Genomic DNA, 27,908 nt, shown 5'->3' on the forward strand with positions numbered 1-27,908 from the left:
TTATATATGCTTGATTTGTTCTTGATAACGAGCTGTATAGATGTAGCTACAAAGAAAGAAGGTGGTGGAAATTATGCACATCAGGAGATTTTTGGGGAAAGAAAAGGTACATGCATGCACTATAAGGGGCATGGGATTATAAGCAGCTGGCTCAGGCAAAGTCATCGTCCTTTACTCTCTTGGGAAATTATTACTTTCATTCTTACCTTAAAAAAAAAAAAGACAGAAAAGAAAATCCTTGCTCAGCTGATTAAAAAGTGCGGGTTACACAACACAGTCAGCCCTCTGGCTGCACGCTGAGCTACAACTGTCAGCTGCAAAGTGCCTCTAATTATCCCAATGTGGGTCTGTCTGCTCGTATTAGATTGGCCTGCTGCTGGATTCACACTGAAAAGACGGCTTCAGTCCATCAGTGGATTAAACATGACACTAAATCTTCCAAGGTCAGACTTTATCTTCCAGGGTTAGGTCTTAGATTGCTCCTGGGGTCACCTACGTTACATATGTATTCATTCATGGTACTGAAAGGGCACTTGGATCAAGACATCAAACGGCATATTTTATATGCTAACATTAACATAAATGACATGACTGCCTGAGTGATTCATGATGAACATGGGAGACAGAAAGGAAATTAATGTGGGCTGTGACTTCAATCTCTCCAATTCAATCACCCCGCCTCTTACCCATCTGCTAAAAGTGGTAAGAGATGGGTGGAGCATAGAAAGAGAGACGGGGAGGGACAGAAAGAAGCAGAAAAGAGAAAAGGGTGATGATGAAAGAAGATGAAAGCAGGAAGCAAATGAGGTGAAGAAGTACAGACAGGAAAGAAAGTGAAAGTGCTCATGACAGAAGACAATCAATGAGTATCTAAAAACGGGCAGGGGAGAAGAGAGAGGAGGAATATTTATTACACCTTTCTGTTTGTGCGCTATCTGGTGTCTGGGCTAAGGGAGAGATAATGAAATGATATGAAGCAGGGTTTGGTTTAAAATTAGGACTGACATATGGGAAGCTTATCCCAACACCAGGATGAGAAAATGCCTACCCTCTCACACCTGCTCGGGCAAGATACGGAAGTGCGGACAGTAAGGGGAGTAACAATTAAAAGTTGCAGGGGAGAGGAGAGGAGAGGAGAGGAGAGGAGAGGAGAGGAGAGGAGAGGAGGAACGCTGTCATATTGGCATAAAAACTCCAGCAGCACAAGGCTAAACATTCACACGCCGAGATTAAACGCACATGTTTTGGCTTGAATTAAATCACAGTTATAAATGTATCACTTAATTATTATGTCCTGCTCTCAAAGAAAATAATATCATTTTAATTAACTATGAAATACTGCGAATGAGACATTTTTATATTGTTAGGGAGTCTGCTCTCATGCTGAATTAGTCTTACAGACAACAAACAAAAACAGCTTATAGTCACAATAATAATCAGACCAGCTCTGGCTCTGTGTATTTCCAGTTTACACACAGCGAATGATCAAATAGAATAAACAACTTCAATTTTACTCTTTTTCATTCTGTGCTTGTGCACTGTCTGACATTATATAACAGGCTAGGCAGCGAAAAATCTGTAATTAATAAGGAAATTGATGAGAAAATGTATTAGGAGATTCACTGTGAGGAGCAGGCGAGCCTCCCTCATGCTCACAATGGTCACTAATTAAGGTTCCAGCTGCAAAATACGTTTTAAAATCCATCACCGATGGCAGCCTGTGAGAGAGCCGAGAACACTCTTATTCCTTCATATCATTATTCTGCAGTTCACTGATGTACTCAGCCGTGCCATCGCTCCCCTACTGAGCTCTGGGGCTCTTTCCATAACTATCCTGTCATGGTCTGGATGAACACTCGAGATACATTTATGTAAAAGTCACCTATGACTGACTGACCCCCCCCCCCCCCCAAAAAAAATCATCACTTTAATAGTGAGATGATGAAAAGGCCGGCAATGTCCGTGACTGAGAAGCGTTTGAAAGAGTGCTCCATCTATTTATAATGGACACTTCAAAAACAATTATCGAAATTGATGCAGCACAACTGGAGGTATCGTATGTTTTTTATTATTAAATACATTCTTCTTCCTCGTCAAAACCTGATGCCTTCATTACCCATGATGCAATAGATACGGGTGTGTTATGCTAGTAGAGGGCATTGTAGCCTGAAGCCACTAGCCCCAAGCAGAGATGAGGGGCGGGCTACAAAGGCCCAGTGAGCTCACTTCCTTTGAACTTGACACCCCAAGAGTTTTTTTCCCTCCATTCCATACTTGTGATCTTCAGGCCCACCGGATGCTGACTCAATCGACACCCTTTGAGGCAACGTATCCGATTTCGCTCGGGTCTCTCTGGAGCTACAAAATCCTTTATAAAACTTTTTTTATCTTACATATGCAGTTGTACTCTTCGAAACCTGTAAACAGACCTCAGACTTTAATGTGTAAAACCAGTGGGATTCCCCTTTGAAGGGACAGCTTTGCCAGTGCCCCCTTCTCGAATGTTGGAGATATCAGTTGTAGAGATGTCTGCTTTCTCTTGAATATAATGGAACTAGATGACACTCTGCTAGTGGTGCTCAAAACACCAAAATAATATATTGTAAAACTCAACCACAATGTCTGTCTCTAAAAATTATAATGTGGTACTCAAGCTAATCCACAGACCTTGTTATGAGCAGTTTCATAGGAACTATCTTCTTTTTACCGAACCACACCCATCAACCGTATCACTGCACAGAAGGAAGTGTGCATCTACTGCTATTAGGGTTGTCATGAGAACCGATACTCTGGTACCAAGTCGATGCCAACACGTGTCGATTCCTGTCGGAACTGACGGGGGCAGTATACGAGCGTCAGTTTGTGCCGAGGACGAATGCCGAAGAAGAACGCCTGTTCTCCATCATCTTTGCTAGAAACAATGGCTTCTACAAGTGCTGCTGGAGCCACAACACCTCAGCTTGTCGAAAAGTCAGGTAGTAGGAGTCGTGTCTGGAGATATTTTGCATTTGAGGCAGATGAAAGCGGAGTAATTATAAATTCGCAAAAACCAGTGTGCAAACGGTGCCTCCAAAGTTTCCAGACCAAAGGAGGAAACACTTCAAACCTGGCTAAACAATTTACCATCACTTGTGTTATGTTATACTTATCCTGAAATATACGCTACGTTATTTGGGTTTGAGAGCCAGCTTATTACGTTAATAGGGGCGGCTACTAGTACTCGCTACCTTACGTTATAACTTACCCTGTAACAGGTGGCTAACGTTATGTGACGTTAATATTACCGTCTTTAACGTTACTTAACGTTGCGTTTCAAGCAGTTATTATCGGACTAATTGTCTGTCACCATATCCGTAAATTCAAAGTTTGAAACAGTTTTAATAAAGTAGTGAATTTAGAAATACATGAGTTCTGTTTTTTGATTTTCATCGTGGTATCGAATGAGTATCGAGAATCGCGGAAATTCACTGGTATTGGTAACGACTACTGAAGTTCTGTTATCATGACAAGCCTCCAACACTTGGCAACGCACACCAAAACAATCTAGATTAATAAATAGCACTACAGGTTAGAGGAAAAACATGTATTTTTAATTTTGGGGTGATCTGTCCCTTTAAGACTATGCTGCACTGTAACCATATTAGTCTGTTGAAATCCCTGTGGGGGTAAAAAGTAGTTGCACCACCTTTAATACATCACGATGAAGCCAAAAAGTACCAAGACATAGAAAAGTTACCGAATCACATAACTATAAAAGAGTCACTTTCAAAAGCAGAGAGGCCTTAGTCTGTAAAGCTTATTCACTGCTGGGTTCTGTTTACTCATGACAGCTTACTCGAGCTACAACAGTGCTGTTGCATAAACAACATGATGAGCGCTATGGGGAACATTGCGAGCTTACATCAACAGATCCAAGTCAGCAAAGACATGGCATCAGCATTCACATTTGTCCTCAAACACTCGGTATCTGAAGCCCCAACACACTGTGCTGTTGCACCATCCTATTTTCTGGCCTTCCAAAACACAACATCAGGTTATAAATTTCTGCTGCAAGTATTTACTACTACAAGAAGTTAAAGGAATACTTTACCCCCCAAAATGACCATGCGTATATCAATTACTCACCTACCGTTACAATGAATTTGTGAAGAAAACTTTGTTTCTAGAGCATGCCTCTAGTGGGGGAAGAATCCAAAGTTGAAGAAAGAAATTGTTGAAGAAATTGAAGTCATAGGGTGTATACAACAGCAAAACTATGCCAAAACATGTGTTTACAGACTATCATAGAACTCATGCAGAATAATTCAAGTCACATTTATCCAGCCATATGCTCAGTACCTCGAAAACAGGCAGCTCTTCTTTTAACAGGGATCTGAACGGAAAGTGAATCATATCTATGCTCTCTTCAAAGCCAGACTGCATTGACAAAGGCAGTCATTTTACCCCCCAAACTTGGGAGCTACTGGTCTACTGCTGCCTCGATTAGTTGGTTACTTTGTGCTTTTGAGTCACTTTTGTGATTTAAAGGTTCAGTTCAGATTCACCAAAATCACATAGTAGCATACACAAACTACAGACCAAGGTAGTAGCAGATCATCAGCTCCTGTGTTCAGCAAGGTAAAATTACTTTTTTTGTCAATGGAGTCTGTTTGGGAAGTACTGAGTTTACAACTGCATAAATGGGACTTGGATTATACTGCATGAGTTGTTTGAGTGTTTTTAACCTGATATTTTGATATGGCTTTGCTCTTGTTAAATGCGGACCCCTATGACTTTATGTAGTCAACACAATAATGGGTGAGTAATTGATATACAAATAATCATTTGAGGGGTGAAGTATTTCTTTAAGGCCATTCTCGGAACCCATCAGCTGTATTCGGCGTCTGACTTCCGGAAGATGGCGATACAGCCACTGGGGGCAGACCCCCGATTTTTTGGCATTCCGGTTTGATTTGGGCGGAGGAGGCGAATTTCCGTTTCAAACGTGATTGGTCAATATCACGCGGACTACAAACAGCCTACAACCGGAAACCAGGACTCTTCCGCCCTTCTTCCGGAGGCAAGATCTCCGGGGTTTGCCTACAGACTGTACATTCACTGAATGTAGAGTCTGTATATAGAGACTAGTTTAAGGCTAATCATCTTAAAGCTTTTCTGATCTCCCTTCAGTTTCTCCAAATTCAGGTAGCGTTTATCTTCAAAATACTTCCTATGGCTTTCTCCATCTTATTTCTCTAATGTCAGCATTAACTCTGTACCCTCTCGTGCCCTCTGATAATATCGAGTAAAGAAAGAAAAAAAAATTGCACTCAAAGTAATTGCTTAAATCTTTTAATGTCATTGCCCATGTTACTGTCCATTTCACCGTTTCACTCCAGCACATAATGCACCCTCATCTATCCTGATGTAAAGTCTCTTTTAAACATGGACTGTCCAATGTTTACCAATTACCATAGTTGATTAGATCAAAATAGATTTCTCAGCAAAGTCCTTTAAGACTTAGAGTACTTTGTAGACTGCACCAACCAACACAAGTTCCCAGTCTCTAACCTTCTATATATTCAACTGCAACATCCATTTATTCATCAGTAGGCCAATGACCTGGATGTTGGTCGTTCCTTCAGGGTATCTGCGCTCTGAGGGCCACTGCAGAAGCCACAGAACATCTGGAGAAGAGTGACAGAGCTGGCGCAATAGTGACAGGAGCCTGCCCACTGCCACCTGGCCCAACCGGCAATAGGCCAGTTCACCACGCATTGCTTGGGCTCACATGAGGAGCTGACAAGCAACATCCATCAAATGGACGGGCAATCTACACATCAAATGACCACCCGCGAGTCTTATTTACACTATAAAGTACTCTCACCTGTTTTGTCTGTGTTTAATATGACAGACAAAAGGCTTTTAAGGTTTACGTTATTGCAGCACTACAATGAAACTCAAAAAAGGAGAATTTTAAAACAGATACCCTGCATTAGCTATGGGCCACCAAAACTGAGAACAAAGAAGCTGGTGGGCAGAAGAAAGGTAGCTTTGTACTGATGTGCAAAGCATGCTGTGATTTGATTGATTTATGGTGTGCTTACATCTGCCCAAATTAACTTGGCATGTGGTATTTGTTTTTCTATGTGGGGTCTACATGTTCTTCCTGTGTGAGCATGGGTTTTCTCCCAATTGCCCATAGCTGTCAATGAGAGCATAAATGGTTCTCTGTCTCTATAACCTTTTCCCACCAAAATTAGCTCTGGTTCTTGAACTGGTTCCTTGGTACGATCCATTCAACTGGATAGTGTTTCCACCAGTTTTGATCAAAATGACTGTAATGAAGGATGTGCCATCAACAGAGGGCATTGCACAATGCGCAACTTAAAGGGATAGTGCACCCAAATATGAAAATTCAGCCATTATCTACTCACCCATATGCCGAGGGAGGCTCAGTTGAAGTTTTAGAGTCCCCACAACACTTGTGGAGATCCAAGGAGAGAGGAGGTAGCAACACAACTCCACCTAATGGAGGCTTACAGCGCCCCAGATTCAAACTTCCAAAAACACAAGACAAAACCACAAAATATCGCCATATTGCTCGTCCGTAGTGATCAAAGTGTCCTGAAGCCCCAACATAAAAAGTTGTTTGGAAAAACAACATTTGAACTCTGTTTTTAGCCTCATTGTAGCCTGCAGCTCTGACTGCCTCTCTGGGCACCGCGTACACGTGTGCACGCTTGCGCGCAAGACCAGCGAAAGCACGTGAACACACATGAACGCGGTGCCCATGTCTCAAGGTCTCTTGTTTGGTGTGAGCTTGAAACCAATTTTTCAGGTTTCGAACCTATTTTTAGTCAAAATGCTCTGAATGGTTCAAAATTAGGTGCAGGAACCAAACCGGAACCCATCGCATGTTAGTAAAAAGGGGTATATGTGTGTCGGCCCTGTGACAGTCTGCTGACCTGTCCAGGATGTACCCTACCTCTCGCCCAATCTCAGCTGGGATTCGCTATACCCCCCCGTGAGCCTGAATAGTTCAGGCAGTTACATGCTGCAAAAAGATTCCTCCATCTTCTGCCTTCATGTACTGTATGTTCACTGACCAGCTTTTCCAATTACCCAGTCCACATGTGTGTTGTGTAGATAAATACAGCAGTCAAACAGTACAGTCAACACATGAACACAATAATTTCCATGGGAAGAAATCATGAAAAAAATCCTCATACCCACAACAAAGACAACAAAAAAAGCTTTTTGGATCTTAAGAAAGATTCAGCCGTCTGCCTCTGGGCCAGTCTTTGTTGAAAACAGTACGCTATGAGTCAAGGAAAAGATACTCGGCATCAGTATCAGTGCCAACAGCTGCATGGTGAAAAACTTATTCAGCATACAAATCCTACCACCTTTTTAGCAATGACTGATTGGAATTGCTGTCACAGACCAGGCCTAAAGCTGCTCATACATGGAAAGCAGTCTAAGCTTAGCCTCAGCACTGATTCAGCTCAACAACAACAGCTCAATAACACCTTGTGATGTACTTTACCTGCAGCACATAAGCAACCTTTAAATGAATGCCGCTTCCCAACATCCACGTATACATGTGACTGATATACATGAAGATTTTCCCTCAGCAACCAGACATTCATTTCTTAATCTATGAATGCCTGCTCACATAAGCTGGAAACTGCCGACAATACAGCCACACACAGACAGGTTCTAACAGCTGAAGGCAACTGCGACTTTATCTCCACATAATCAATAATGATCCATCATAGAAAAGATAACACAATATGCCATCTGGTAACAACACGTTTAATATCATACTCAGACAAAAAAGATTTAGGCTGTTCTAGCATGGGGTTACAAAGCCAGCTGTACTTTTTTTGAACATCTACTATGACCAAAGATTTGACCGCAGCTCAATAAAAAATAAGAGGCCAAATCGAAAAGGTAGAGCCAGCAAAAAATTGCCATTGACCTCAGGGTGGACAGGTTCAGCCAGGGGTGTAGCGCTAACAACTTGATGTGTCAGGCTCCATGTTTCAATTATACTGACAAAATTTGTGCTTGGACAGTGTGTGTACCTTTTCTACCTTGAATTGTCCAACTATATATTTCAAAAAAGCCCCATTTTCACCCAAATCAGCTATGCTGTTTATATTTAAGGATTGCAGAACAAAATGTTGTGATTGTAGCTGTACAAAAAGTGTGTAAATCAAACAGCACAGAGTTGCAGGTTATGTAAAATGTCCGAGGAGAAACATCAAGGTGGACTAACAAGCCCACCTTGTATGCATGTCAGTTAAAAGATATGTTTACACTGATACGCTCGGTGCTAAAATTTTAAAATTATATGCTTCTGCATATTGAGAAAAAAAATGCGGACCTATCAACATTTACAAATAAAAAAGAATCAATGCGAGCTGAGCATCTAGTGGAAATTTGATTAAACAAAATAAGTGCTTCACTAAATGTAAACATGCAATCAATGAGCACAGTATCTTTCTTCCAACATCACGGACTACTCATACTTTTATTCTGATGGCAGGTTGTTGCAGCCAGCCCAGTAAAGTGACTCACAGCACCCCATTTGGTCCCTAATTTGAGATGGAAAAGTATAACACAAGCAGGAATGAGTCTCCCTTTACAAGACGTTTTTGATATTTGTGATATTAGAGGCTGGAGACATGATGTCCCAAACTGCAATTAAAAGCCCACTTTACACTGCCTTTTCAAGGCGAGAACCCCGCGCTGTTATTCCCCCTCACTGTTCTGTATAAAAGGTGCAAACACAGAAGGTGGGGGAGCAAGTTGTTCCCCCTTTACTTCAAGCCAGCAGAGGAGGTTGAAACAGAGCTGAATACATGTCTGTGTTAAAAGTGTGAGCTGGCAGGACAGGATGTGTGTGACTTTTTGACAATGTGTTATGTGTGCGACCCACCACTGAGAGACTTAAAAAGCAGCTAGCCACAGTTAGCAGCTAACTCGAAAAAGAAGAAGAACTGCCAACTGGGAAGAAAATGAGGTGCGGGAGCTCCTTACCCTCAAAGCAGATGGGGAGATCAGCCATCATATAACAGGGAACGTAAATCAGGGTGTCAACTGGTATCAGACAGTTAAATTTAAGGCTTTTTAAAACCCATTCAAGACAAGTTTCAACCAAATTTAGGAAAGATTTTTTTTTGGACAAATCATGTTTTACTCATGTGGTCTTATGCAGAGTTAAGTGTTATGTAGGAATATGGTTATTAGTGAGTGAAGTCAAGCTACATTTTGCCAAATGGTAAGTGCAAGTATGAAGTAAAATGACATTATTACAGTTTTTTAAAGATTTAAAGACTTTCACACAGAAAGGCTTCACTAATTTTCACAAGAAGAAATAAAAAAAATTGATAAATTAAATTAGATAAAATATTTGTAGTAGTTAAGACCTCACAAATTTAAATTTAAGACAATTTAATGGCTTTTAAGGCATTATTATTATTATTATTATTATTATAACATTGAATTTAAGACATTTTAAGACCTTTTAAGGACCTGTAGACACCCTGTGAATAAATATTATTGCCATGTTACGCCATTGTTTCTGTTTAGAAAGCGTTGCCCGGTGCTTGTGTTAAATGTCTCACTAGAGGCCGACACTGTCGTGATACACGTCACGTCCATTACGCCTCTTTTGCTTCCGCAGCACCGGCATGCCACCTTAAATCTCACATTGGGGTGACAATGACATCATGCTGCTGTTGTTTGGTTCTTTCTAAAATAGCAAAGCCAGCAAAGGGTCTACATTGCAGCAGTACTGTAAGATCTCTTTGTGAAAAGGGCTAAAGATAAAGCAGCTTTATCTTTACTATAATGGAACAATACTAAGGATAAAACTTTAGGTTGGCCAGGTGTGAAAGAACACTAAAATACTGAGTTATACATACATATGTATAAGTTATGCATTGCATCAGGGGCCAAGAATTTTTATCCAAGCCAAGAGGCATTAAAAACAATAGGACTATGGTGTGTAGATGTTATTGCAGTATGCTTTAACAGAGCTGATTCAGAGTGATTCATCAATGCAAATTAAGGAACTGATGCTATTTATTACTGCCTGAGTGTGGTATCTTGCTGAGATGTCTGTATCTTAAATTGATGTAGACATTTGTTCTTAGTGATTAACAGAGACCTACAGTAATGGCAAAGTCATTAAATGCATATGTTCTCATTACAGCACTACTTCATTTATACTTCTATAGCTTTGTAGATAATACACTGGTAATACACTGTGCATGTTCCAGCATGTGACTTGAGATGACACTTCAGTTGAACTTTGGGACTTGTGATTTGGGGTCAACCACTTGGGATTTAGTCATGATTTGAGAAAGGGTGATTTGGTAAAGGTTCTAAGTTAATATAGCTACATGACAAATACTGATCCATAGTTCTCAAACATTCACCTACCTCAAACTGTGCCGTTGAGTCTAGCTCAGCTCTCTTGGCCTCAGGCTCCCCAGCAAAGGGGCCGCGGAGGGTCTGCAGGAAGAGCGCTGCCTTCCTCTTCCTCTCCGCCTGTAGCTGTTTCTCCTTGGACTCCTTAGATGCCTGGGCCAGCTTCTCCCTGGCTGCAGCCGCGAGACGGTCCTCCAGTTTCTGCTTGGCTGAGAGTGGGGAGATGAGAGGGTAGTTACAGGTGAGATGTGGTCGGACAAAGATGGAAACATTTTAGCCATTGTCCCTCCTCTATTCTTACCGCAGCTAGAAATGCATTTACCATGGTGGTACAGGGGAGGAGAGAATGACAGAAAAGACAGCGAGAAGGAGGCAAAGAGTGGTTATGCTCTACTTTTCACTCAGCCAACTTTTTCCTGACCGCAGGTAAGTGGTCTTTGGAAGGTACAGAACTACACGAGGGAGAAAAGTCACAAATAAAGACACTAGAGAGCAAAACATGAAAGGGTAAGAGACCAAAAAATATCAGGACAAAAAGTGACAGACAGACAAGAAAGAAAGAATGTTGAGAGTAATTTTCCTCTCTTAATGTCACATCTAACTAAGGTGATAACACTGGCATTTTTTCTGCGTTTCCAACAGCTGCGACTTCACAAAGTTCCTGCTTTAAATGATAAGACCTGACTAAGTCTTTGGTGGAAGGTAATTTCATGCAATCCAAGGTTTATACAGAAAACAAAGGTAAAGTAGGAGGGAACATGTGGGTGGGGAAGAGGAAACAGACATCCGAATAAAATTGGGGGTGGAAAGTATGCACGGTTTTGAGAGATGAAGAAAGGAGATGAAGTGACAGAGACTGGTGGGGGATAGATAGGTAAGGAGAGCACAAGAATGAGATGGGTCACAGAGAGAAACAGGATGAAGCCGGCAGAGAAAACAAGACGAGACAGTGAAGTATAAAGCAAATGCTTGCGGAAAACACGTTGTTTAAGTTATGCAACCGCTGGGGCTACTGTTATCTCTTCAGGGTTAAAAATAGGCGAGCTGCCGAGTCAAATCATATTTGAGTATAGTGTGAACAATAGCCAAGTGGAGCAGAATCCATCTGTACCCCAGACAGTGACACAGTACAGTCCTGGCCAGGCTGACTCTTACTACTGCATTTACAGACTAATTTGACATAATTAAAAAGGACAATCTTGCTTTACTTTTGTGTCCAATTTTGTGAAATATACATAATTCTATCAAAGTGCTGAAACCATTTTGGATTAAGCGATAAATCGATCGGCCAAAAGATTCATGACAATTTTGATAAGTGATTGATGATGTAATTATTCATCAAGCAAAATTCCAAACAGACTCCAGTTTCAGCTTTTCATATGTAAGAATTTGCTGAATACAACCTATACAATTAAGCAACTGATCAAAAAAAGTAGCTGACATATTAATAAAGAAATAATCACAAGTTAACCTGCAACAACAGTCTTTTCTGGCCACTTACAAGCAGCTGAAATAAGCTGTGAACATAACATTGATGTATTATCCCCAGTGATGTTCACTCTTGTAGCTCTGTTTTTGGTCTCAACCTGCTGCTCCCAATGTCTGGCAATTTAGCTGCTAAATACTCCAGCATGTTCAGTAGCTAGTCGCTAGCTAGAACTGTGTTTCCATTAAATTGTCAAACAAATTTTGAGTCATCTTTTGAAATGTTGCAAAAAGTATTGGGAATTTGCCATGTTTCCATCAACTGGTTTGGAGCAAATAAACTAGGCTCTGCAAAGCGTAATTCTGTCAGAAGTTGGCAGAATAAAGCAGGATTTATACTAGAGCCTACGCCGTTGTGAGCATTTATACTTGCAGTGGTGTGTCTGTGTCACTCTGCAGTTACACCTCCGAAACGCAAGTTGGCTGTGGGGTTTCTGTGAAGTGCTGTAAAGTTTAGCTGATTCAAAACACACCCAAAACACACATTAAACATGGCTTAACAGCCACAATTTCAAACGCAAGTGCTTCACTATAACTCGCAGCATTCAGACTCAAAGCACTTGTCTTTATTTGGACACATTTTCCCCACAAATACAACATGCTAATGTTTTTAGCACAAGTCTATGTCATTTTACATTGTATAAATTAGCCTTGCAGCTAGTGGACTTTTTCTCTACTCATATAAAGCCGCAACATTTAACAAAAATGTAACATTATAAAATAAGGCTCCATTACAACACACAGGGTTCACCTAAAAAACAACTGTCTTCTACTAAACACGTTTTCCAAACAAGTATAACATGCTAACATTATTAGCATCAAGCCTACGTTGATGTTACATTGTATAAATTACTCATTACTCATATGAAGCCAGGATAAATCCCTAAGTATAAATCCCTGAAGGATATGAAGAATCTGTGAAATTAAAGTAAATAAAAGCTTTGTTTCCATTGAGGGAAAAGGTTTTAACTTACACAAATAAACAGGAGGTCTGCGTCGCTGTGATGTGTAGCTAAGCTGTATACTAGGCAGCCAGGCTACAGCGTAGGCTCTACATCAACACAGGGCCTAATCCGTAGATATGGCATCAATTCAATGCAGAAATATAAATCTCGCATTAGGTACGCTTCTAATCTGTTTATGCCAGAAAACACAATAGTAGTAAAGGTTGTAACCCAGACACAAAACAAGTTGCCTTGGCCACCTAACCCCTCTACAAGAGAAAAATGGGGAGAGGTTTTTAGGAATTTCTTTCAATTGGGCCAGTTTTGTTTGTAATTTGGCAAGCTCTAATTATTCGTGCTCTCACATCAGCTAGTAATGGAATGTTTCATGCTGTCCAGAAACATAAATGCAATGATTCTGTAAGCTATTTTGTTGAGCTGCCTCTTTACGATGTGCTCTAAGTCATTTTAAGTTGGGCTTTTATTGTGAAAGGTAAAAGCAGAAGGGGTGAAGCTGTGATGTCAAGGTTCACACCATTCCAGACTATGGAGCCCCCTGTTTTTATGTCATCATTTATATGAGTACAGGTGAAACTTATGAACCCTCGCCAATTGTAATTCATGGAGAGACGCCAAGAGCGTAAACAGATGATCAGTCATTTGAGTTAAATGACCACTACATTAGAATTTATACTGCAAGGGCGTTTTCATAACCCATTTATCCCATCAGCCCTTTTTTGACAAAAGCAAAAACCACCTCAAGCGAGCATAAAAACTTTTCTTGCATAATTGAGGACGTTTTACTTAATTACGCCATTTCTATTCAACTTTTCTGGTGCAATACTTCAAAATGCCCATAAAAACACACTTCTGGAAACACAGTTTGGGTCTGTCTGCTGTTTGGTGTTAAACAGGTGGTGTACAGTGGGTTTTAGGAGCTTTTCACTAAAAACAGCAGCTGAAAACAACACCATGGAATTCAATGAGCTGAGACTCACTATTAGCCGAGAGGAGCTGCAGATTGTCTTGATAATTCTCTGTAGGTTCATTATTAGCCCCTTTCACATTTTAACAGTGTTCACATTGTCATTTTATGCATTGTTATTGTGAAACTATTATTTATTACTGCTTTGAAGCCAAAAATATGACTTCACATGGCAGGCAAAATAAGAGTGAGCCCCTAAATGAATGGACAACAGGAAGTATATCTATATTTACAGTATATCTAACATCATCTCTGAATGGAATGACCACATATTTTAAATCTCTTACTACCACTATGAAACATCCACTCAGAGATGTTTGCAGGGACCTAAATGATTCATGTATTTATCACTGGAAACCGCATTTGGTGTGTGTGGCTGTTTTCCAGTCCATCAATACAGATTAGCGTTCTGCTGTCTGCCACTGATTCTCCTGCTATCTGATCAAGTTAGGCCTGCTGACTGACAGCCACTTTGCCACACAGCAAAGCCAATCCAGTCAGCTATTTATTAGGCTTTTCCAGCCTCTTTCTCTGGCTGTCTGTCAGCTCGTAGAGAGAACATGAACACTCTTAGATGGTTCCACTGAACCTAAACGGGACCCATCACCCCGCTTCATGCCGAAAAGTAGCACATTTGTCTCAAGTGTCTGTCTGTCCATCTTTTTTCAGGTTCTATTTTGCGGTTATCCTTCTGGTCTGAGGAAGGTTTCGACACTTTTGCCATGCCCTTTGAGAGCTCATGAAACGCTGAAATCAGCGTCTTTAAAGACTTAATGTCTTAAGGGCATTTGGCCGAACAACTGACTACAGTATTGGCATCTCAGTCATGTCTCTGCGAGGCACCCTCATACTACTGCATCAGAACACAGTATGCAAGTATTGTAGGAAATATTGTTACCTTAAACACAAGCTATTACAGGTTACTCGATGGCCAGACAAATCTATTCAACCCAATATATTCGACTACTCCTTTACACAAATAGCTTATCAGCCACCAGCAGCAACTCAATGTATTTAAGCATGTAGACATGGTCAAGACGCTGCTGAAGTTCAAATTGAGCATCAGAATGGGGAAGAAAGGTGATTTAAGTGACTTTGAAAGTGGCATGGTTGTTGGTGCCAGACAGGCTGGTCTGAGTATTTCAGAAACTGCTGACCTACTGGGAATTTCACACACAACCATCTCTAGGGTTTACAGAGGATGGTCCGACAAAGAGAAAATATCCAGTGAGCAGCAGTTCTCTGGGTGAAAATGCCTTGTTGATGCCAGAGGTCAGAGGAGAATGGCCAGACTGGTTCAAGATGATAGAAAGGCAACAGTAACTCAAATCACCACTGGTTACAACCAAGGTCTGCAGAAGACCATCTCTGAACCAACAACACGTCGAACCTTGAAGCAGATGGGCTACAGCAGCAGAAGACCACACCAGGTGCCACTCCTGTCAGCTAACAACAGGAAACTGAGGGCTCACCAAAACTGGAAAAGTTGCCTGGTCTGATAAGTCTGGATTTCTGCTGTGACTTTCAGATGGTAGGGTCAGAATTTGGTGCAAGACAAGAAGAAGATATTGACTTAGTTTACATTTTGTGCTGGTGAACCACCGATAAGCTTTTTGGATACTATTTAAATAAAAAACAAACCTTATGGGACAACTTGGATGCATTCTTTTTTTTTCTTTCTAAATGCTTTGCAAAGTATCGGATCGGACTCGGTATCGGACTTGGTTTCAAAATAAAGGACTCGTATCGGATTGGATGCCAAAAAAAATGTGATCGGGACATCCTCTGTCAGCTAACAACAGGAAACTGAGGGCTCACCAAAACTGGAAAAGTTGCCTAGTCTGATAAGTCTTGATTTCTGCTGCGACATTCAGATGGTAGGGTCAGAATTTGGCACAGACAACATGAAAGCATGGATCCATCCTTGTAGCCTTGTATCAACGATTCAGGCTAATGGTGGTGGCATTTTGTGGAGAATATTTTCTTGGCACACTTTGGGCCAGTGAGTGTATACTCTTTGGTAACAGAGGATAGCTAACTATAGCTACAACAGAAAACAAAAGCACTATCCTTTTCCTGTTTTGGTTGCGCAATGGTTCGATGCACTTACTTAATGCCGTAAACCGGTGGCAGACAATATTGCATAGTGATATAATAATAATGATAAGTTACAGCAAAAAATGTGTCTGTTTCATCTTTAATATACTACATGATAAAGCGTTACCATGCTTACCATTTAGATCATATTACTAAGTTCACAAAGATGACTTTGGAGATGCACAGTTCAAACCTAACCTAGAATGTTTTGACAGTGCAGGCAATGCGAGACAATAAGACATCAAACAGAAAAATATCTAACAAAAAGATAGATATTCTAGGGGATAATGTTGTGATGTTGTTCTTTGGTCATTTGCTTACAAAGTATCAGTATACTGGTATTAAGGTAAAGATTTTTAGCTTTCATGGGGGAGGCTTTGAGAGACAGACATCTCAATCACTGAGTCATTAGTATTGATCAACTCACACAGACGGTTATTTTGTGAAATGACAGCACCAATCTTACTTTTTAGACCTCTGACATTGAAGACTTGTGCACCTGGTTAACAAGTTAGGTCAAATGGATTATTGATAATCCGAATTGCATCAGCATCTGGCGGTTGTCAGTTTTTGTTTGACAGAGATGTGAAAATGTCTTGGGGGATGTCATTTAGTATTTCAGCTGCTTTGTCATCACTCAAAGAGGCATGCAGACGAAGGTGAAGCTGTCGAATTTTTTGAAGCTAAAAGGGTGTGATTGCATATTTTGGGGGTGTAAAAGTATAACAAGATGCAATGAATCAACTTCAAGTACAATAGCTTCCAGCTTTCAGTAAAAAAGCCTATTACTTTTGAAATTAATAGCCAGGGATACATTAGAATATATGAATATTTGAGAGATGTGACTCTAACCTTGAAAATAAAACAGGCAACATGCATGAGGCAAAAGTGTTTTTTTCTCAGTCCCTAGTGCAGGAGCTTTCTGTATAAATGGTTAAGATCATCGACAATGTGGTGATCTCACTGGATCAGCCAAGTTAGATTTGTTACAATACAGTATTTAGATGGTAGAGTGTAATCCCCTTGCAGGACAAAGAATGCTTTTTGTGCTTGTATGCATTCTGACGTAAACGAATATGCCTGTGTAACTGTCCAGTGTTTCTGAGTGCAGAGTCACTGATGCATTACTTTAGTTTAGGAAAGACTGAGGAGAGCCAGTGTGTAATATTCTACAACCATGACTGAACAAAAGAGAGAGACAAAAACAGAGAAAATACATCTCCATTAGGCCTTTGGAGAGATATATGACTGTTGTTTGCTGTACCACACAGCTCGTCTCTTACTGCAGGGTACACCCGGTTGAGAGAATTTATAATTCAGGCTCAATGGATTTATTCATCTCTTTCTTCCCCTCTTGTTTTACCTCTATCTCCAACGCTCCCAGAAACTAACAGCATGCCAGTGGGTGTGACAGAGATGTCTTGTAAGCACCTGTACTTTTATGCTGACGAGAGAATTTAATTCTAGCGCACCCACATTAAATAGCCACGGAGCTGAGGGAGAAAAAAACGACCTCTGTCATAACCATCATCAGATGCTTTATCAACATTCTGTCTTTTACACAGGCAGAATGAGGCCGCTGATTGTCTGAATGCGCAAGCTGACAGACATAAACAGGGAAATGCTGTCAGATTAGATTTGAAACATGACATTTTCAACTTGAAGGGAATTAATACAGTTAAGTGATTATTACACACTCACAACTGAAATTTGTAGCCACTTGACTCTTTATTTATTTTTTTGTCTGCCTTTTTCATATTTTTTTCTGTATTAGTGCTGCCTGACAACCAAATAGACCAAAAAGAAGGTTTGCTGTGTCTCCCAGCACAGTCTCAAGAGCATGGAGGAGACACCAGGAGACAAGGAGAACTGGACAGGGCCGTAGAAGGATATCAACCCAGCAGCAGGACCGGTATCTGCTCCTTCGTGTCAGGAGGAACAGGAGGAGCACTACCAGAGCCCTACAAAATGACCTCCAGCAGGCTACTGGTGTGCATGTTTCTGACCAAACTGTCAGAAACAGACTCCATGAGGGTGGCTTGAGGGCCCAGTGTTCTCTAGTGGGACCTGTGCTCACAGCCCAGCACTGTACATCTTGATTGGCATTTGCTAGAGAACACCAAAAATGGCAGGTCTACCATTGGCACCCTGTTCTCTTTGCAGATGAGAGCAGGTTCACAGTGAGCACATGTGACAGGCATGAAAAAGTCTGGAAATGCAAGCTGGATCAGCCTGTGACTTAAATTGTTTTCCTTTGATTTTGGTATGATTTTGAATCCAGCCCTCAGTGGGCTTATAATTTTGGTTTCCACTGACCGTTGTTGTGTCATATTGTTCTCAACAAATCAAACAATGTACATCAGTTAAGATTCTCGACTTGAAGAATTCATTCATCAAGATCTGATGTGTGATTTTAGTGTTCCCTTCATTTTTTTGAGCAGTGTATTAAGACGTACAGTGGCTTAAAGCTGTAGTTTGTACCTTTTATAAAAGTTTTCATATTTGCTGAAACTGTCACTATATCCACACAGTAGTACATGAGGCAGACAATCCTTGTAGTGCTTCTAATACCATTTGTTTGAATGAACAACAACATCTAATAAGAGTCAAGGAGTCTCTAACACTGTGGTCAATAGTGAATCACTGCTCGTATGCTTTAGTCAAACTATCAAACCAGGCAGAACTGATCAATTGTCACTGCACTGCCTATTTCTTGCCTCCAGTGTTTTCAGAAACATATTTCAGTGTACTGTTTAGCTGTAAAATGAGAGTTTGTAGCCTGACCACCATATTAAAAACAGTCAAGCTGAAAGCAGGCACCGCCCACTGGCCAGACCAACCTTTTTCACTGACAGCTGTGTTTCTCAGCTCTGATTGGTTGTTTTCTTTTAGCCATGGTGGATTTGAGCAAATGCCATTGGAAGCACTACACGAGGAGGAGGAACATGATATGATCTTTTTCTACAGATTATCTGTCTTATATACTACTGTCTAGGTATAGCTAGAGCAAATATGACAAAAATGTATTTTTTAAAAAAATGCCAACTGTAGCTTTAAGCAGTGCAGGATTAATATTTTTCACAACATTTAAAAATTTCCCATCAATAATTTTAATAATGTTACCTTGTTTTGCCTCCAGCTCCTCCAAACTGAGCGTGGGTCTCTTCTCTTCTGGCGCACTGGCCGGGGCAGGCTCCTTCTCAACCATCTCAGCTCCACCCATTACAGAATCCAGCCCCTGCTCCTCCAGCAACTTCAAAAATATATGATAATCTATTGTTAATGTCACAGTTCTAAAAAATATATTTTCAAGGATCAGTTTCCTATCCATACTAAATCAGCCCGAGATGTATGTGCATTGAGTAGACCGAGCGGAACTAGACCTTGTCCTCGTCCGAGTCATCGTCCAATCGAACTCTGTTCTTCTCCAGCGGCAGCATGTCATTTTCCTTTGCCTTGATGGCAAAACAGATGGGGGCAAAAGAGGCTGTGATGGCGCAGAGAGACAGAAGGAGATGTGATTTAGTGATAACAAAAAGGATTCAGAAGAGTATGTAATCATGACAGGTGGACAAGTGCTTCTTGGCCTTCTTTTGTTTGACAAATTTAGAGTAAAATGAGAAATGCACTGACTTAAGCAATTAGGTTGCTTCTTGGTAATGACAGGTGCATTAAAAGGTTCAGGACAAGGCGGAGAAAAGATCAGGAGAAAAGTGGACACAGATAGAGAACAGAGAGATGGAAAAATAGGAGGGAAACGAAAAAGGAGACCAAAAAAAAGTATGAGTGAAAGAGAATTCACAAAACGTTATACAAAACTACACAGAGACAGGCAAAACCAAACAGAAGGACGGAGAGAGTTGGCCCCCAAAACTCTTAAGATATTAAGCAGCAGTGGTGTGTCACGTTGATTCTTATTTTGTAATCAAAAGTGTCTGCTCTAGGAGAGACGAAAGAGTACACAATGTGCCTCCTTTCCTTAAGAAACAACCTAAATATAGGACCTTGATCCTTATTGTGGAAGGCTCTGCTTCCACTTGTTATTAGTTTTCCCTGGCCTGCTCCATGACCTGACGCCCTCCAATAGCCTGTGAGAAAGCATGCCTTCATTTGCATATGTGTGTGTTTCCGCCAGCCTTGTGGTAAGCAGACGCTTTCATCTCTGCAGACATTTTCAGCCTGATATCACCAAATGAAATTGTGAGCACAAATACCAACAGACTCACAGACAGCTGTGCGCAAACACCAACATATGACACATACACCCACACTAGAGTAAACATATATATATATATATATATATATATATATACACACATATTTACCCAAAGGCTTTGCATCTCATTTACTGAGTGAATGAACTGAAGCAGAGGAAGTGACAGTAGTACCATGTTCTGTGTATTTTTTCTCATGTTAGCGTCCTACCTTTAGTCAGCTTGGAGTCCTTGAGTGACGTGTCTGATTGAAGCTTATTATCGTCATCAGTTACGCTGTCACTCTGGGTGAAGGAAAAGAGAGGAGACAGAGAGAGAAAAAGAGAGAAAATATAAACTGTAATCAGATCTAAATTATTCTTTAGTGTACACGATTAACAAATAAACCAGTAACAGAGACCACACAATTCGTACATATCATCTAAACTTGACTGTGTTTCCACATTATGGATAAGACAAGAGACAGATGGTAATGAAATTGAGATTCAATGGAAACCTGCTGTCCTTTGTTTTAACATTATGTTCTTCCATGAATGTTTGCAAGTACAGCAGTAGTATGTGCAATAAGTTGGTGTAAGGAAAGTTTGTCAAAAAACAAAAAAAACACACATCTACAGTGTGAATGCTTCTTCGCTGTAAATATCACCAGTGGCTGGATCCGACATGTTAGGGTGAGTCATCCCTCTGTATCTGTTTCCAATCTAACTGTTGCATCTGCAGGGTTCCATCTGGTTAAAGTTTACACCTCTGAAGCAAGCTGCAACCTGCGGGGCTGAAAAATTAAACCAACATGGAAGTGCTGAAAACTGCGGTTCTTTAAAAGGCCACTTGAGGCTGGCTCCAGAATCCAGTCAATCCCCATGAACACCCATGTTAAAATGTCCAGGGGTCTCATTTATAAACACAGCGTACACACAAAATGAGGCCTGAAAGAGGCATACGCCACTCCCCACGGAAAAGCTGTGATCTGTAAAAACAGATTTGATGGAAGACACTTTGACTCATGCTTACGAACATTTTGGAGACGGGATATTTGTGACGCAGATGGTGAGATGGAAGCCTGAGAGTAGAAATTATCGAAATTTTTTCGACACATGCCATTTTTGGCTTTTGTCTGTATGTACATTTTTAGTATGGACCCTACGCATTGTTTAATAAATGAGACCCCAGGTCTTAATAACTAATTTCAATGACAACTACTCCCGACCATGACGCGAGTGCTGTGTCAGATGGTCGTGGTGAAGAGGGAGCTCAGCGGAAAGGCGAAACTTTCAATTTACTGGTCAATCTACGTCCCAACCCTCACCTATGGTCATGAGCTCTGGGTAGTGACCGAAAGAATGAGATCGCGGATACAAGCGGATGAAATGAGGTTCCTCCGTGGGGTGGCTGGGCTCAGCCTTAGAGATAGCGTAAGGAGCTTGGAGTAGAGCCGCTGCTCCTTCGCATCGAAAGGGGTCAGTTGAGGTGGTTTGGGCATCTCCTGTTAGAGGTGTTCCAGGCATGTCCCAGTGGTAGGAGGCCCCTGGGTAGACCCAAAACACGCTGGAGGGATTACGTATCTCGTCTAGCCAGGGAACGCCTTGGGGTCCCCCAGAGGGACGTCTGGAATACTTTGCTTGGCTTGCTGCCCCCACGACCCAGCCCTGGATAAGCAGATGAAAATCGATGTATGGATGGATGGATGGATGACAACTGTACAGGAGAGTAATTTTTATATAACTTACCCACGTACTTTTACTAAGGTTTAAAGTTATGCATAAGTAAGGGCGGGCCTCGTTAAGCGACCACTGTCTGCCAATAGTGTCCATGGCTTCTCAGTCAGATCCAACCCTCGCTCCACCACAGAGTCAGCCACTCACCCAAATAGGATCACTTATGGCTACAAAAAGATGCCGATGGCCGAAATGCCAAACTTAAAGCTTCAAAACAGGAGTCCACAAACCAGTGGGTGACGTCACGTTAGCTACCTCCATTAATTTTACAGCCTACACTGTCTGAAGTTGTCTCCCGACTGTGCTACAGAATGATTTGATGTGGGGGAACCAACAGCAACTTTGGAGAACAGAACCTTCTGGCTGCAGCTGAATGGATATCTTTCAGTACTTTCAATTTCCATATTGGAGGCACGGAGCAGGATAGAAAGGTCAGTAGTCCATTAACACCAGCAGAAGACTCTTTAGAGTCGAGCCAATCTTATAAGATGAAAAACTGGATTTTTTACTCAACTACTGTCACTACACATTAATGGGACCTAAAAAAAAGCAGAAAATGGAAATGATCAAGCCTGTATTTTTACTTCTCTTCAAGGAATACTTCACAGACAAAATGACCATTTGTATATCAGTTAGTCATGCCGTGTCACCGTGACTTTGCAAAGGAAACTTTGTTTTTCTGGCATGCCTCCATGGCAAACAGGGAACACACTGATTTACTGATTGATCGGGGACAATGTTTAACTACAGCAAATCTATATCAAAACATCTGTTAACGAACTCCCACACAACTCGTGCAGTATAATCCAAGTCTAATTCGTCCAGTTGTATTCTTAGTATTTCCCAAACATGTGCATTTTTGCTAAAATCTTTGGATGTAAAACTGAACCAAAAGAAAACAAATCTATGTCCTCTTCAAAGCCAGACTCCAACAAAAGGTTTCTTAATGAAAATGCATGTGTTTGGGAAGTTCTTAACGTATGACTGGGTAAATGTGACTTGGATTATACTGCACAAGTTGTATGAATTTGTAAATGGATACTGTTATGTTAAAATTGGTCCCCAGTCACTCAATGAATAAGTATGTTCGTTGTTTTCTGAAAAGGCACGCAAGAAATCAAAGTTTTCTTCATAAATTCAGTGTTACATGGCATGACTAACTGATATACAAATAGTCTCCTTGTTTTAAAGTATTCTCCATGAACCTCTTAGACACCTGACTGCACAAACACACCATTCACTGCAATGTCATTGGTCTTTTAACCAAATTTAGGTGAAGAAAAAATACAATTTTAACACTATCCACCATGTTTGAGAAAGAAATTGGCTATGCATACAGGTCATGATTTTGGTTTGAAAAATGGCGGAAAGAAATTAAATAACAAACAATACAACGGCTGTAATTTTCCTATATATAAAAGCCTCCCAAATTATTGCTAACTACACCTATTATTCTGATACCTCTGCTGGTTGCCAATTTCGGTGCACAACAGACTCCTCATCTGAGTCTGGGTCTGACTGAGGCTCAAACACGTATAGCTGAATCTCAGATAGTTCCTCTTACATCAGCTCTAGCCACCTTGATGTGCACTGCTCTTTTAACAGTCAACCTGGCGCGAGCAGTGCTGGAGAAAGTCAAAGGCAGAACCTACTGCAAGCAACGGTGATGGGCAGGGCTGAGGCCAGATCTAGAGATTCTCAATGAAGGAGAAAAAGTAGATCTGCTTCAAGCCCCTTACAGTTTTTTTTATTACTATTATGTTGGAAAAACATGTTAAAAAACATATTTTAAAACATGCCTGCACAGGGACTTTTTTAACTTACTGTAGGGGGTAGGTAGCGTACAGGGGTTTAGAGAGGTTTTTTACTGAATGGCCCTGTACATAATTGATCAGGATCAGTTAATTTCAGTATATTTGTTCTTACTCTCGATTTTCTCCTCCATTTAGCTGTGTAAACAGCTGTTGAAACAGCTTTGAACACCTCCACTTGGCTTTCTAATATCCCACTGTATGGTCTATCACTAATAAAGTATCTTTGCAAAGCCCTTACAGCTGGCTTATGTACACAGTTCTGATAACCAGAAACCCTCTGTAGTAATATCTACGCACCAAGTGCTCTTAGCCGCTATCCCAAATATAAACTGCTGATGGAAAGAAAGGGAAAGTGGTGATGAAGCCAATGCCACAAGAGGGAAAAAAAACCTAACCTCATGAGGTACATTTTACCATGTTTGAAGAATGCTTCAAATACAGCTTCCTAGTATTCAGCTGTAATTGAACAGTGCTTTCAGTCACAGCACTTTACCGGGGGCCCGGGAGAATATAACTCCTAAAAAAACTCTAAAATCAAAGTTCACAGGAGAAGAAGCAGGAGGAAACTCACTCTAAGACCTCACCAGTTGGAGTTTGCAGGGATTTGATTGTGCTCACACACACCTTTAGCTTAGCCTTTAGAATCATTTGATTAGTTGATTTGCACGCTTCGCTGTAAACACAGGACAGTTCAGGAGGTAATAACCCTCCACTCTGAATGAAAACATGCATCAGCGTTTAGTAGTGGGGCTGCAAAACCTGTGCTGGGCGATCACAAGCTTCACGGGAATCTAAATTTAAAAATGTTTGCTGCAAAAGAAAAAATGTAAATGACAAATAATTGACCCAAGAGCAACTCTATATGGTCAATGGATGGATACTTTCACATAACCTGAGTTTGACCCCTCTCCAACTGAATTTTACTGTTGGAATTTCTACTTTCGTCTCCTTGCAGAGCTTTGTTCAAAACTACTTTACTCAAAATCAAATTGTCAGCTCAATTCAAAAATAATTCAAACAATAAACACTGTCATTGTCAGATTATAGTAAAATGTCCGGCCCAAAATAGAACATTGTACTTTGTGTGTTAAATTGTCTCATTCAGGGATAATCTGACAGCAGAGGGGATGAAAACTGCTGGGCTGTGCCCAAATTCAATTGTCTAGTTGTGACTTCACATAAGCTAATTATTTATTTTTTGATTGGCTAAAATACAATCCTTTTTTGATGCTTCCATTCGCATATTAGCCACAAACAGACTTTCAAAACCACATGGGTGCTGCTGAATGCTAACAAAACAAACGATGAGTGGCTCCCAGAAGTGGAGCGAGACTTCTATTAGATGCCAGAGCAGATTGAAAACATTTTAATTGTTGAAAGAAAGTGTTTGATAATCAGAACTGAGAATCTGGGGTGGAGTATCACATTAAACCCAGCAGAACAGCATGATTCAGAGAGTTTCTATGCACCTTATGAGGAGAGCTCTCCAAACAGGATGCACACACATCTTTTGATGAGTTGGACTATTTACAAAATGCTCCTTTTTAAATAAGTTTTATTCATCCACTCCAAAAGTGCCACATTCTAAAGATTATATTGATGCTTATACAAATTAACAGCAGCCCCACATCCTGCTGCTGTCTGCTTTGACTGATTTTAGCCCTTTCTTGCTTTTTCATTAACTATGAAACAATAAATAATAGCACTGACTGAGAGCAGCGATATCTGCATCCCATTACCCACGGCACAAATCACAAACACGAGGCAGGTTTCTTGATAGAAAAGCCGAGCAGCTGCTTGTTGGAGCAGCCTGAGCTGTGTCATAATGGGCCACACTCCTCTGCACTCTGACAAGCTAATGGATTTGATTCGTCAGAAGACAAATTGCTCCTTACAAAAGTTTCTCGCTCACTTCTTGCTTTCTCCCCTCTCGCTCTGACACAAAGCAGATTCAACAAACCTTGAATATATGTGAGTATACACAGGCATACATATATGTACATAAGAAACGTCCATCAATCTATGTGCCCACCTCGCTATTTGACTGCCTAAATCACATAAAATTCCCTTGTCTGAGAGGGATGATAGGTTGATGGGGCTCCTGTGAACTTACAAACACTCTGTGAATGTAACAGAGGACTGAACACACCACAGCTCAGCTAGAGACCCAAAAAACACTTTGAGCTTGACAGGTTCTTGTTGGAAAAAGGTGAAATCTGCCCTCAGTAAATGACCTGTAAAAATGACAAACTGCGTTTCTAAAACCTTGAAACCGCTCTGTGAATATGCTACAACATGCATTAGTCCATTCATCTTCAATGGTGTCATGAGATCAAATTATAAAGGGACCTGGGCAGGAAAACTGGTTGTGCTTTTAAAGAGAGTCGAGCTCATAATTGCTTTCATTTTGGTGCAGTACATAACATTTATCACCAGCACAGAGAAAATATATGATGTATCGCTTGTCCTTGCGTCTATTCATAAGCTAAATTAGTGGCCCCTGTGGTAGATTTTAAAGCAACCAAACAGGTTTTGGCATCCTGAAGTTTAGCTTTAGTCAATAAGAGGCTTCAGCAGTCAATTGCTCAAAATAAAGTGGGTTTCTTCCAAAGTTAAGTAGAAAATGTCCTCTTTGTATTACTGTCCTTCCACTACTGGGAATATTTGTACCTAAAAGACTGCAAGTTTGGGGAAATCCAACTTTATTTCACTAAGGCAGGGTTTCAACACATCCTGGAAAACCTGGATTTCACATGGAAATGAAAGAAAAAGTAAAATGTCCTGGAAAAACTTGTGTTGTCCTGGGAAATTATTTCAAACTTCTTTCATTTTCGTTCAGCTGAGAATGAACTACTGTACTAGGCTATCAATTGGAGTTCCCTAAAACACATAACACTGCCATGTGAAAGGGCTAAGTCATGTTCAGGATCATATTAACATTCAAATTGTAGTGTATGGGCAAGAGTATTTTGAATAGGCTGCTCCCAGTTATGTTGAGGAAATGCTGTGAACACACCCTTAGGGCCTGGACCTTAGATTATTTGTACCCTCAAATCCATTGCTGCCAATGAAGATGCGCAAAAAGAGCAATCAGACTCAACTATCAGAATGCAGGAACAATCAATCACTACCGGCAGATACCTCTCAGTTTAAGGTAAGTATAGGGGAGAAGATGATCATTTTAGCACAAGGCAACCCAGAGCTTTATGATTTGTCCCACAGACATTATTCTAATTCCCCTAAAAAAACATAATGCCTGGAAGAAGATCAGCTCTATGTATGGGTAGCTGGCTATGGTTGCTTAGCAACGTCTACCTGCCTCTGAGCCCTTGAAAGTTGGCACAAGTGTGGCACCCAGCGCCTGTCTGACGCGCTTCGCATTCTCCAAGTGGTAGAGGATGCGGCAGGTGTCCTAGAGGGCAAAACTCTAAATAAAGTCACTTACACAGAGAGGAGCATATTAATGTAAGGTGCAATATCTGTCCTGTCTGTCTTACAAGCTAGATCATCACTGAAAAAGTCCTGGAAAATGAGTGGGAACCTTGCAAGTGATACATAAATCAAGAAGCTGGTTGTCTTGTGCAGTATCCTCCTATGACCATAAGCCTAGTCTGTGTGGGTGTGATGACAGCTTTATTGTATTTAATTAATGTCTTGTAGATGTGGGTGTGGTTTAGACAGGTGCCAGGAGCCTGAGGCAGGGTCAGCACTGACGTCACACTTGGGGGTTGGTGGTATTGAATCATTAGCCACTATTAGCCGCACCTGGAGGGAGAGCTGGAGATGCCCTTGAGCTAAGTGGGCACGCCATACGGGTGGCGCCTGAGGCAAGGCATTCTGAAGACAAAAGAGACTGACAGCACAAAATGTCCATGTGAATATACATTCACTCTGAATAACCACGAAGAGCGAGCTGGCCGACTGGTACGACAGAACAACATCCAAAGGGTGTTCAGCAGAGTTGGTCCGAGTGAGCTGGTTGCAGGAAGCAAGAGCAGTGGCCTTGTGGTGAGTTAACCATTCACCCCCCCCCCAGGTAAGAGGGGTCACACTCATCCAGGGAAGTCAAGGCACATTTCTCACATCTAATGCAACATGTAGGGAGACGCACTAAGCTACGGGCTTGCTAGCCTTAGATGACGAGGTTTCACGAGCCAGGTTTAGCATAGCAGCGCAACAGTGGGGCTCTAATATACAGTAAACACGATGGATATAAAAATGAACAAATGTAT

General features: G+C 41.0%; 1 protein-coding gene across 2 annotated transcripts in view; it reads right to left on the reverse strand.

The window, feature by feature from the left end:
- The window catches only part of sfswap (splicing factor SWAP), an 80,981-nt gene that overhangs the window by 27,224 nt on the left and 25,849 nt on the right, over positions 1 to 27,908 (reverse strand). For both annotated transcript variants that reach the window (XM_050053580.1, XM_050053581.1), the window contains exons 11-14: positions 20,359 to 20,431; positions 19,317 to 19,420; positions 19,057 to 19,186; positions 10,435 to 10,631 (exon numbers count right to left, since the gene is read on the reverse strand). In XM_050053580.1, the coding sequence (XP_049909537.1) occupies positions 10,435 to 10,631; positions 19,057 to 19,186; positions 19,317 to 19,420; positions 20,359 to 20,431 (504 nt within the window). The remainder of the gene's footprint in view (positions 1 to 10,434; positions 10,632 to 19,056; positions 19,187 to 19,316; positions 19,421 to 20,358; positions 20,432 to 27,908) is intronic.

The sequence above is a fragment of the Epinephelus moara genome, chromosome 9, assembly GCF_006386435.1.
Source record: "Epinephelus moara isolate mb chromosome 9, YSFRI_EMoa_1.0, whole genome shotgun sequence".
NCBI lineage: Eukaryota > Metazoa > Chordata > Actinopteri > Perciformes > Serranidae > Epinephelus > Epinephelus moara.